At 30.9% G+C, this 13,315-nt stretch overlaps 1 protein-coding gene across 4 annotated transcripts in view; it reads left to right on the forward strand.

Moving 5' to 3' along the window:
- Window positions 1-13,315, forward strand: part of LOC127734196 (fibronectin type 3 and ankyrin repeat domains 1 protein-like) — a 43,857-nt gene that overhangs the window by 11,684 nt on the left and 18,858 nt on the right. For all 4 annotated transcript variants that reach the window (XM_052243944.1, XM_052243942.1, XM_052243941.1 and 1 more), the window contains exons 2-3: window positions 69-240; window positions 11,756-11,880. In XM_052243944.1, coding sequence (XP_052099904.1) covers window positions 69-240; window positions 11,756-11,880 — 297 coding nt within the window. The remainder of the gene's footprint in view (window positions 1-68; window positions 241-11,755; window positions 11,881-13,315) is intronic.

Genomic DNA, 13,315 nt, shown 5'->3' on the forward strand with positions numbered 1-13,315 from the left:
ATTATTATATTATAATACTATCATGGTTATCAGTGAATTTAAAGTCTTGAAAATATTTTCTTTTCCAGAACCACCAAGACCCCCACCACCTATTGTAGGTAAAGTTACACACTACAGTATAGAATTATATTGGGAAGAAGCCTTAGCCAAAGCTTATGACGGTACTACTAAAGATGCTGGCAGAATTAAAATTTGTTTACAAGAAGAAGATAAACACAATTCTTGGGGAAACATATACACGTAAGTTAAGTCTAATCTTGGAGAAACATATACACGTAAGACATGTAAGAAGTCTAATCTTGAGGAAACATATACACGTAAGTAGTCTAATCTTGGGGAAACATATACACGTAAGTTAAGTCTAATCTTGGGGAAACATATACACATAAGTAGTCTTAATCTTGAGGAAACATATACACGTAAGTAGTCTAATCTTGGGGAAACATATACACGTCAGTAGTCTAATCTTGGGGAAACATATACACGTAAGTAGTCTAATCTTGAGGAAACATATACACGTAAGTTAAGTCTAATCTTGGGGAAACATATACACGTAAGTAGTCTAATCTTGGGGAAACATATACACGTCAGTAGTCTAATCTTGGGGAAAAATATACACGTAAGTGGTCTAATCTTGAGGAAACATATACATGTAAGAAGTCTAATCTTTGGAATCATAATACATGTTAATAGCCTAATCTTGGGAAAACGCATAAGTATTCCAATTCTTGGGGGAAAATATATACACGTTAATAGTCTAATTCTTGGGGAAACTTAATACACACAAGTTGTCCAATTCTTGGGGAAACACATAACGGTACACATAAATAGTCTTATTCTTGGGGAAACATATGATCTGGTATACATGTAAAAATAGTCCATTGATTCTGGTGGTCTTATATACTTATTAAACCATAGTTTCCATGTCCATGTTAAAGTATTTTGAAATTGGCAAGCATTTAGCAAGGTGTTTAATATTTCCAAACTAAATCATGAAATAGAAAAGTCAGCAATTGCAATTGGATTGCAGTGATCTGGTGATATAATTTACACTAACTTCCTTTCTCTAGCATTGAGATTTTATTATACTCCCGCTTTAAAAAAGTGGGGGTATACTGTTTTACCTCTGTCGGTCAGTCCGTCCGTCCCATGAATATTTTCAAGTGGGGGTATACTGTTTTACCTCTGTCTGTCCGTCAGTCCAACCGTCCGTCCCATGAATATTTTTCGTTGCATCTTTCTCAGGAACTACATCATAAGGATTTCTGAAATTTGGTTTCAGGGTTTATATAAGTCAGCTATACCGTGTGATGTGTTTTCAGATTCATCACTGAACAACTTCCTGTTTACAGAACACTTACATATTTTTACACTATTAAAATTATCCAGTTGCGGCGGGGGTATCATCAGTGAGTATTAGCTCGCAGTTGCACTTGTTTCTCATTAGTTGATCAGTTTGAGGATATGATTGTTCAATTCAAACTTCAACTTTGGTGTTGTGAAAGTGGAAATCCTCCTGGATAAACAGTAATTATACATATTCTTCACAAGTCAATAGTCTTACTTTACATTAAACACTTTGAATTCATATTTCCAACATAATCATGATAATGTAACCTTCAAACCATACCAATTTATAGTTATATAAACCAGGAGGGTTATGAGGAAGAATCTACTGTCTACAAGAGAAATTGTAACCATCCAATGTTTCAATGTTATTCACACCCTTCTTCATGTATTTGTTCAAGATGAATTGTGAACGTGCAAAATTAGTCTCAACGTTCAAAACCTATCTCCTATTTTGATAGTCAGCATTGGGGTGGTAAATGAAAACATATGGATAATTGAGTCATGTGATCAATCCTTGGGTCTACCAAATATCAGATTACTCTTAATGAGCGCGAATATAAAAGGAAAAAATTGATTTTGAAAACATGTCCATCCAAAAATTTGAAAATGAGACAAAATCCATTATTTTTCATTACGTTTTGTTCTAAAAAAAAAAAGGAAAAAGTCTTTTTTATTAGATTTATATATTTTGTTCTTTATTTCATTGATCTCATATATGATAATATTTACTCGTGAATATTTACATTAATCTGATTATTTTATTTTCATATATACAATTTAGTTGAATTACTGTATTTAAAATCTTAAATATGCTATTCATATTTTTTTATTTGAATTCTTTGTTTGTTGCTTTGAGTAGAGTGGTGTATATTTCGACATATAAATAAACATAGATTTGTAAGAAATGATCAGCAAATTTGACCTGGACACCATCTAAAGAATGGAGAAGTCCTAGTGTTAAGGCAAAATCTCTGATTTATTAAAGACTCAATGTCTCCAAATGTTGTAGTTCATACTTTGGTATAAACATATCTTTTAAATTATGCAATAGTCTTTAATGCAAAATGTACTACTTTCTGATTAAAATCGTCATACAAATCAGGTAACAAACAAAAGTAATGGTATGGTAACAACCAGCCATATATTTTTTATGCTCTCAAAGTCAGGTTAAGGTCCTCTGCTATCACATCAGACCTTGACCTGACTACTCGTGCAGAAAAACTTATATGAACAACATGCATTAGATCAATGAAAATACATGAAAAATACACTGGCTACCAACCAATCAAATTCCAGTATACTTTATATGTAAGGTTTCATTGAAGATACCAATTCTGGCTTTTAAGGTGTAATTAAGATTTAAAAAATATCTTTTATTGCATGTTGGATACATGTCAATATTTGTAAACAGTGGTTACCTAATATCTGCAAGTCAGTTCTTTAAAAGAATATGCTATAGATCTAGATTCTAACAAGATATTGAGTCTGTTTGAATTTATATCTGTAATTAATGCCATATTACAATAAAGTTTAATTGTTAATGGGTTATATGATACTTGGACTAATATTAGTACACTGAGTATTTGTTCCATTACAAGTGCAGTGTAAATAATTGAAATAAAATCTTTGACTTATTCATAAAGGTTTTAAGCTTTAAAGCATACATTAATAATGCTTATAAACTTTTAACAGAGCATATTTTTATCATGTTTATACATCATATACTTATACAAATTAGCTTAAAATGGTAAAACTTGCACCCTGTAAGGATAGAAAATAGTTAATTAGGCTGAGTAATACATTTATGTAAAACTACAGAAGTAAGTATTGAACATGTAAATATATACATATACATTCTGTACACCATATTTATTTACTTTTGCTATATATATATATATACATTGTATACAAGTGACCAGAAAAATTTATCTAATGTGGTAGTAAGAAAATATAACATCTTGATCTCAACCCACAATTCCTTTTATTAGGTAGTAGTGTCTAACATATATATATATTGAAAACCATAATAGAAAGATAAAATCTGAAAGGGTAAAATGCTTATAGGAGTTATTGCCCTTTAAAACATTTTTTAAAAAACAATTTAAGCTTTTTCTGCTGTGGATTCATTTGATATTAATGTGGATACCAATTTTTGTGGATTGCTGAAAAATTGTATTTTCCTGGACATTTGATTTCATGGCTTTGCCAAAGTTTGCATACAATCCTATAGACAATTTGTATTTTGTTAAATATTTAACTTCATGGTTCACCTTTACCAATAAAATTCACATAATTTGGTATCCCACAAAATAATATATCCACAGTATCTAGAAGATTGAAACTGAAAAAAATTGATTTGCAACATAAGACCCATAAAATTAGAAATAATGACTCAACTATAAATTGTTAAAAAAAATTGTAATTGTCCTACATGTCCTAGATGATAAATTTTAATTATTGCCTAATTATCTTTACAAAAAATGAACACATTGAAAATTATCTTCAATATAAAAGATCTACAAAAAAAATAAAGAAATAAATAAGATTATCCATTGTCTCCTTTTAGGAGTTATTGTCCTAAAATTACCAATTGTAGTGAGTATCTTGAAAACAAATATATATAGACCACATTTTTATTAAACAGCAAAAAGTATTAGCTCATTTCAAAATCTAAAAGGAACATTAGTCAATAGTATGATTTTTATAGTTTGTTCTTATGTTGTACTGTTACACCACTGTCCCAGGTTAGGGGGAGGGTTGAGGGCTCACAAACATGTTTAACCGCACCACATTCTTTATGTGCCTGTCCCCCCAAGTCAGGAGCCTGTAGTTCAGTTGTTGTCGTTGGTTCATGTCTGTCATATTTGTTTTTCGTAAATTTTTTGGTATAAATTAGGCCGTCAGTTTTCATGATTGAATTGTTTCATATTTTTCATGTCGGGGCCTTTTATAGCCGACCATATGGTATGGGTTTTTCTCTTTGTTGAAGGCCTTATGGTTGCCTATAATTGCTTACATCCACTTCATTTGAACTTTGGTGGATAGTTGTCTCATTGGCAATCATACCACATCTCATTATTTTTATATAAATACCATGTGATCAATATTAGCTTCATTGGAAACTCTAGTTATTATTAGTTTTTACTTTGTTTTTCAAGTAGAACATATGAACAGAATGGGAATCTAGAAAGTGATTTATCATGGTCTCAATTAAATATTTTCCCATGGAACTTCAAGTGGCTTTGGAATCATTGTTATTAGCTAAAAAAATTAGGTCATTTTCAATATTTTTGTTGTATATGATATTTCAGTGATCTTTACTATTTGAAAGTTCTGCTTTTATTACTCTTTAAAAAAATATAATTCAATAGTTCTATAGGCTGTATATTATCGTTGTTAGCAATTCCTATGAAACTGCGTTATCAAAAATCGACTGTTTATATACTATTGTTATAACCCTTTTGACAGCTCTTTTTGATACGCAATTTAAGTTTATACATATTTTTATTCTGTCAATAATAATCAATAACCTTGATCCGAATAGTAAACCACTACTTAAATATAATGTATTTTAATACAACGATCTAAGGACGAATATCAAACATATAGGTATAAGTATTGAACAACGGTAAAGCAGACGGTTATAAGGTCATAGGAGAATGCTCAATGAATTTCCCTTATTTTTCATGTGTCACCCCTAATCCTTTGCTTTAAATGAAATAAGTGTAAGGTTTACAAAATTACATAGTAATTACAGAAAATTTAATTCTACAACTGCAAATTACATGTTTCTTATTTGATGTTAATAATGGAAACTTATCCTGGTCTTTTGTATATATGTTTGTTGTGAATTATTTTTGCTTCAGTTCAAATGAATTGCAAACGAAAGCAATAACCTTTATCAGGAAAGTAAAGAAACCCTCGATTTTGAGTTTTTATTTCAACTATCATTGGATAATGGTGTGTTACTCATGTGCTTCCCTTGGTCCATTTATATTTTGTTTCTGTTTGATTAATTATTTTTAAAGCATTGACCAAATAAATATTAATTTGATTGGGAAATGTTGTTAAGAACCAGGGGTATTAATGTTGTTTTTTAAGTCATGATTACATACCTGAATTTGAGGTTCTTGTCCAATGCTTATACATGGCACATGGCGCACATGAATGTTGTTTCTTACTGCACAAATTACACAAATGCAGAAAATACCTGAAATTCAGGCTTCTGTCCAATATTATTAAAGTTATCTTTCACAGTTTCTCCAGATTGTTTATGGTCTATTGACTTTGAAACTTTTGCATAGTTTATATGTGAAAAGAATTGTCATTTTATTTTCAACATTTGCATCATACTATCAAAAGTTTATACAGGCGAGACATATCACTGTGTCAACAGTTTTTGTCTCGCCTGCGACAATTTTGTCGCAGTATGCGAGACATAGGTATTACTGTTCTGCGCCGGCGTATTTGTATAAAGCTTTATATTTCAGAAGGTAGAAGATCTGGATGCTTCATATCATGTATGCAGACACCTTATGTTAAGAAGTTTCCGTCTGTCATATGTCCAATGTCCTTGACCTCATTTTCATGGTTCAACGACTGCTTGAAAAAAATATTTTTTTGTCATGTGAATTTCTCACTTATTATGAGTAATAGGATAACCATATTTGGTATATGGGTTCCTTGCAAGGTCTACATGTCCGTCAGACAGGGTTCACCTGACCTCACCCTCATTTCATGGATCAGTGATCAAGGTTAAAGTTACATGATAAGGTCTGTTTCTCAAATACTAAAAGCAGTAGGTCAACTATATGTGGTGTATTGAATGACTGTAATGGGTACATGTCAGTCTGGCAGGTTTCGTCTGACCTTGACCTCATTTTCATGGTTCATTGGTCAATGTTAAGTTTTTGTGTTTTGGTCTGTTTTTCAAGTACTAAGTACTATAGGCAATAGGTCATCTTTTTTTATGCCCCACCTACAATAGTAGAGGGGCATTATTTTTTTTCGGTCTGTGCGTTCATTCGTTCCTTTGTTCGTTTGTTTCGTTCATCTGTCTGTCCCGCTTCAGGTTAAAGTTTTTGGTCAAGGTAGTTTTTGATGAAGTTGAAGTCCAATCAACTTGAAACTTTGTACACATGTTCCCTATGTTATGATCTTTCTAATTTTAATGCCAAATTAGAGTTTTGACTCCAATTTCACGGTCCACTGAACATAGAAAATGATAGTGCGAGTGGGGCATCCGTGTACTATGGACACATTCTTGTTGGTTTATGAATGATTGTAAGGTGTACATATAAAAAAGAAGATGTGGTATGATTGCCAACGAGACAACTCTCCACAAGAGACCAATGTCTGTCTAGCCAGGGTCATCTGACCTTGGCCTCATTTTCGTGGTTCATTGGTCAATGTTAAGTTTTTGTGTTTTGGTCTGTTTTTCAAATACTAATAGCAATAGGTCAACTATAATTGGTGTATGGAATGATTGTAAGGTGTACATATCTGTCTGGCCAGTATCATCTGACCTTGACCTCATTTTCATGGTTCCTTTGTTAAAGTTAAGTTTTTGTATTTTGGTCTGTTTTTCCATTACCATAAGAAATGGGTCAACTGTATTTGGTGTGTGGAATAATTATAAGGTGCACATGTCTGTGTGACAGTTTTCATCTGACCTTGACCTCATTGTCATGGATCTTTAGAATTTTAAGTTTATGTCATACTTTAGACCTTTATCTTTAAGACTTTCAACATAAAATCAAGTCATTTTACTTCCATGGTAATTAGGCGAGACATTTCAGCGTGTGCACTCTTGTTTTAATTTGCTCTTAACATTCTTCCATAGTTAGTTATTGAATTTTCTTGTCTGAACGAGCTATATAATATATGTGTCTCACATTAAAAATTATTTTTCAAGTTCAAGATTTTACAACTTCCTGTGGGTCTGGAAGCCACTGCTAAAGTCAATAGGATAAATATTATACATACTTTTCACACAGATTATTGAATGACAGATACATCTATGATTAAATCTTTTTTAGTTTAGTAAAGTAATAAATTTTAAGTAAAAGGTAATTTCCAATATATGCATTTATATACATGTACTTTCTAAAGTTTAAATACTTGTTTAATCCTCAGATTTGACTTCAGATTATGCTTACGGCTTTCAGTTTTTGAAAACAGTTCAGTGGACATCTGATTCAAATGCAGTCATAAACAGAACTGTTTTGGGAGATGATCTTTTCATAGTAACTTAATGATGCATGTTTTTATTATTTGAAATCTATTGGTTAACCATAGCTTATGTGCAGCATTGCGGCAAACAGCCTTTTTACTGTATAACATGCCTTAATGAGGCATAAAGTATATGTTAATTCCTATTTTGCATTTATATTAAGAAATAATCTTTCAAACATGATAGATAATCCTGTTTCAATATTGATAAGGTCTAGAGAAATAGCATATTTTAAGTTTTGAAACATGTCCCATGAAACAGTAAAAAAATATTAGGTAAAAATAAAGATTGTACTAGATTTATATCAGCAATGTCTCAAATGAGTTCGAAATCAGTGCAGATGAACTATTTTTAAAAGAGTTATGTTCTTTGGAAACATCAATTATATTGAAAATTACATCCTTAGTGCTCTCATTTGTACAATTCTTGCCAGATTTTTGTGAAACTTATATTGTAGGTTTATATCAGCAATGTCTTGGTAGAATTTGAAAATCAGTGCAGATCAATTATTTTTAAAAGAGCTATGCCCTTGGAAACATTAATCATATGGAAAATTGCATTGTTAGTGCATTCATATGTACAATTCTTACCATATTTTTATGAAACTTATATCATAGGTTTATATCAACAACATCTCGGACTGGTTTTAAAATCTGTGCCAATCAATTATTTTTGAAAGAGTTATGCCCCTTGGTAATATTGATTATATGGAAAATTTCATTGTGAGCGCTCTCATTTGTATAATTCTTACCTCGTTTTTATGAAATTTATATCATTGGTTTATATCAGTAATGTCTCGGATAAATTCGAAAATTGGTGCTGATGAATTATTTTTAAAAGAGTTATGCCCAATGGAAATATAGTGATTATATGGAGAATTGCATTGTTAGCGCTCTCATGAATACAATTCTTGACAGATTTTTATATCATAGGTTTATATCAGACAATTTAGAAAATATTAGTGCTGATCAAATATTTTTAATGAGTTCTACCCCTTGGAAATATTAATTATATCAGAAATTGCATTGCATTTGCTCTCGAGCCTTCATTTCTCTAAGATATTTATTAAAAGTCTTAAAGGACAAAAAAAATTTTTTTTTTAGTTGTTGCCTTTGGACCATGGCCAGATAAAATATGTGCAATGCTGTTCTTTTATAATGTATATGTTGAAAGCTTTCCATGCTATTAATGCCTTTTCTAGTTTAGGCTCTACACTCATAGGCAAATGAATACTTAAGGTTTCTTACATTGCTAAGTGGTAATTTTAATCATCATTGTAAAGGCCGCTTTTTTTATTGGCAAGACTTAGATTAAGTGGTTTGTAAGACTTTGAGTGATTATTTAATAACATTACATGTTGCTATTGACTATTCAGGAATTGCAACAATAAGATTTTTACTTGATTTAATTAACATGATACCAATCAGTTCAACCAATATATTTTGTAATTAATTGAAACGGAAGTCATGTAAATTGATTCCTTATCAACTTTCTGTACAAAGATAAATAAAGCAGATCTTAAGATAGTTTAATTGGTTTTTACTTGCTTCTTTAATATTTAATGACTATGAAACTATGTGAAAATGAGTGGACAGGCCATATGGTTATAAACTTTCTAACATTTGACCAATATTTGACCAGCCAAAGTTTGATCATACTCTTTTTATAAGTATGTATTTGTACTTTTGACCATGCTTAAAGAGTCAGCTTAGGTGAAATTTATTGGAAGTTTATGGGAAAGTACAAAGTACAATGGGCCTTGTTATTTCTTCCAATTACTTATTGTCATGACATATTTACTTATGGTTATTTTAGTAAAAGAGTACTTTTACTTTAATTGTTTTTACTCCAGGTTTAATTTATACTATTAATGATTCATTGTTTCACACAGAATTGAATTAAAATAAGAAGTTCGTGTAAATTATTTCCAGGACTCTAGCATGATAGTTTTAATAGATACTGATTTAGCAGCTGGTGTATGTAGTTTTACCATAAAAGACACAGCCATTGGTAGAAATCAGGCAATTATATTGATTCTGTAAATTCTGTTATAAAGGGTGACTCTACCATATACATTTGAAATTAAATTCAGAACTTTAGGGAGGCAACTTTTGGAAATAATTTACTTTCTTTTTAATTATTCGAAGAAAGAGGTGTTTCTGAACCTTTAAAAAATTGGACCTAACCTTAACACTAACAACTATCAAGTTTGTTTAAGTATTGGCAGCATTTCCAAACATTTACATTTTTATCGTTTAAAGTTTCTCCTCCATTTAACATCAGAAAATTTTTATCTTTAGAAATTTTTGATGAGTGCTTCTCTTCTCTACATTAGTTATAATTATTCCGTTTTCAAGAAATGTTGTTTGTTTTGGTTGTTGAAAAATATTGCAGTCAAATCCCTTTTGGACTGTGATTTGGATAACATAGAACTGTACAAAACACTAAATAGAGATATCTAAACCATGCTAATTAATAATTCATATTTAATTATCTAAACATGATTGAAAATGTGACGAGTATCACCTTTTATTTTATGATCTATGGAACATTAACTTTATATTTTCTGAAATCATTCTGACGCGACCGATTCCATTGTAAGTATATATTGTAATGTTCTGCAGATCCACACTGTAAGTTATTGATTTGATATATTCAATGTACAATATCTGAGCCTTTATTTGATAGACCAGTCTTTTATTAGAAATCATAAGGATCCTATACCCCACACAGAGATCTTGTTATTTTGTGAAATTTCCTTTTCATTGTCTTCATACTTGGAAACATCATTAGCATGTGATGTTTTAGGTGCAGAGTTAATGAAGGTCTATTGATCAATTTCATACTTAGAAAATTCAATTCACATAATAATGCAGCTTGACTGAAACCAAGGATAAATGCAAATTTAATGGAAGATGAGAGGTGTTTTGTTTTTTTTTCAATGTGCATTAAGTATTAAATCTATTATGTAATATCAGGAGATCAGTGTTACTTTGTATGGTTATATAGTACATACATGCAGTGAATTAAGTATCACATCTGAACAATTTCCTAACTGTCAATTTCTAAATTTTAATTTTAGAGCTACCAAAAGCTCGGTCATTTTCATGTGATCATGGTGATTACATGTAAGTTTTTGTAATTTTGATTGCAAAAACTTTCAATCAGACATTTTTTTTCTTACTCCCTGATCAAAATATTTGTTTGCCCCAGCTGCTAGGCGACAGGGCATCCAGTTTTATCCTTGTCTGTACGTCCCATTATTATTTTCTGTTCTATAATTTTAATTAGCCTCAACCAAATGTTATGAAACTTGAAACACAATGCTTATGACCATCAAACACAGATTAAGCTCAAATTTGGGTTGCTCACTTTCACCGTTCTTGAGTTATGTCCCTTTATAAATGGAAAAATTGCTGAATTTGTCCTATATATATTTACAAATGGTGGCATTTATGTTCCCTTGCCTTACTCTTCTTTTATTTTCTTCAAAGTTGGGAATTAGAATTTTTTTTAGAAAAAAACCATAAACCCCCCCTCAAAGTGAAATGGTCGTTATCTAACTGTAAACATGGTTTTTAACTTAGATGAGCTATTGCATACATAAGATATGTATGAGTCTAAATCAATTATAGGATTTTTTTTATGCCCCACCTACGATAGTAGAGGGGCATTATGTTTTTCGGTCTGTGTGTCCGTTTGTTTGTTCCTCCGTTTGTCTGTCTGTCCCGCTTCAGGTTAAAGTTTTTGGTCAAGGTAGTTTTTGATGAAGTTGAAGTCCAATCAACTTGAAACTTAGTACACATGTTCCCTATGATATGATCTTTCTAATTTTAATGCCAAATTAGAGTTTTGACCCCAATTTCACGGTCCATTGAACCTAGAAAATGATAGTGCGAGTGGGGCATCCGTGTAGTATGGACACATTCTTGTTATAGATCATATTTATGGTAAAAATTAGTACTATATTGAAATATTAGTTAGCAATTTACAGGGCTATGAAAAGCTGACCTGGACTATCAGAAAGATTACAATTACATACATGTACTTTTCATATTATTACATTTATTTTTGGAACCATATTAACATTTACAGAGGTTCTGATAAGGATATTATTATTACATATTTGAATCAATGTAAATAAATCTAGACTATATTATTTTATATTTACAGAGGTTATGGTAAGCGACATACAGTTACGGGACTGGACCATCAGACAGAATACCATTACAGAATACGATTTATGAATAACTATGGCAACAGTGAATGGAGTGCTCATGTCAATGTATCAACAACAAGTAAGATTTAACATTGTTAATTAATAATTTTAATGTCAAAAATTCACATTTGGCAATCTTGTGTTTTGTCAAACATTTGTGCAAACCTAGATAAAGTATTCAAGAATCACTGATGTTGTACACCACTAATGTATTTGAAATCAGATTCACATTGAAGATTATAGATTTCAACTTTCTATTTCATTGGAGGAAATTACAAAAAAAAAGTGGAGAGAAAATACAAGGAAGGCAATCCAAAACTATAAGTAAAAAGAAAATCTACAAAAATACCACAAATAAATGAATCCCACCAAAAACTAGTGGTAATCGCAGGTACTAAGGAAGGGTACGCTGCTCCTGCTTCACTAGTGACATCTGTGTATTTCTCATTGCATGTAAATGTTTGGTAATAAGTCTGTTTCAGTGAGGTAACAATGAAGGAGAGAAGGACATGTTTGTGGCTATGACAAGTGGTTCATATCCATGGTCATTTGTGACTCAACCAAATCATGAGGGTGTCCTTAAACCTTTACATGTATATGTTTTACATCAATTTTAACTTTGTTGATTTGAAAGCAATTGCTCTAACAGTTTTCAGTCATTGTCAAAGATGTCCTTTGGTCAAAGTACAAATTTTAGGGAGTAAAATTAAAATGTAGCATAGCACTGTTGTCTTGTTATATTCTGGGAGCTACATTTTTCTTGAAGATAAGGTACTTATAATGATAATGGCAAATAAGTTTGTAAATTGTACTGAAATATCTGAAGGTTTTATGTAGAACGACCTTCGATAATGAGTTAATTGTAAAATCAAATTATTTTTATGGTCAAACTGTTTGTTATGATTTTAAATGAGATGGCTGTGTGACTGTCAGAAAATCATACTGATAAAAATCAAAACAAATGCTCAAGAAAAAGTCAGTTAATTACAGCTACAATGCAAATGCATCTATCAACTAATTGTAAAAAGAACCATACAAAATTGATAGAATTTTATGTGAATGGCCATTTATGTTCCAAGGAAATAATCAGCTTCTATTCAATCTGTTTTCTTCATTGATTTTCATGTAATTTGATATGATGATTATGGTATTCTTCACAAGCGGGTGTTATAATAATGTTATTATCAGACAGAAATTAATCAGGTTTGGAATGTGACTTTACCTGTTGTTTACCTGCTTAAAAGCCAGATAATGACACTAGGTATGCAAAAAGAAAATCAACTTGAAGATAAATCTACAAAAATTTTCTGATACTAATTTTCCTACTTTTATTCAAGGTATTTTCATATCTGTTTTCATTTGCACCATGCCAATGAAACGTGAGGTATATGAGAACTTAATGATCCCTTTAACCTTAACAACACTCTTAAAATGAAAATTATATGACCATTTAAATTAGATTTCAATGTGTTTGTTTACATTGGAAGTTTCTAACATTCATTTAATACAAATAG

Source organism: Mytilus californianus, unplaced genomic scaffold, assembly GCF_021869535.1.
Source record: "Mytilus californianus isolate M0D057914Y unplaced genomic scaffold, xbMytCali1.0.p SCAF_3, whole genome shotgun sequence".
Classification (NCBI taxonomy): domain Eukaryota; kingdom Metazoa; phylum Mollusca; class Bivalvia; order Mytilida; family Mytilidae; genus Mytilus; species Mytilus californianus.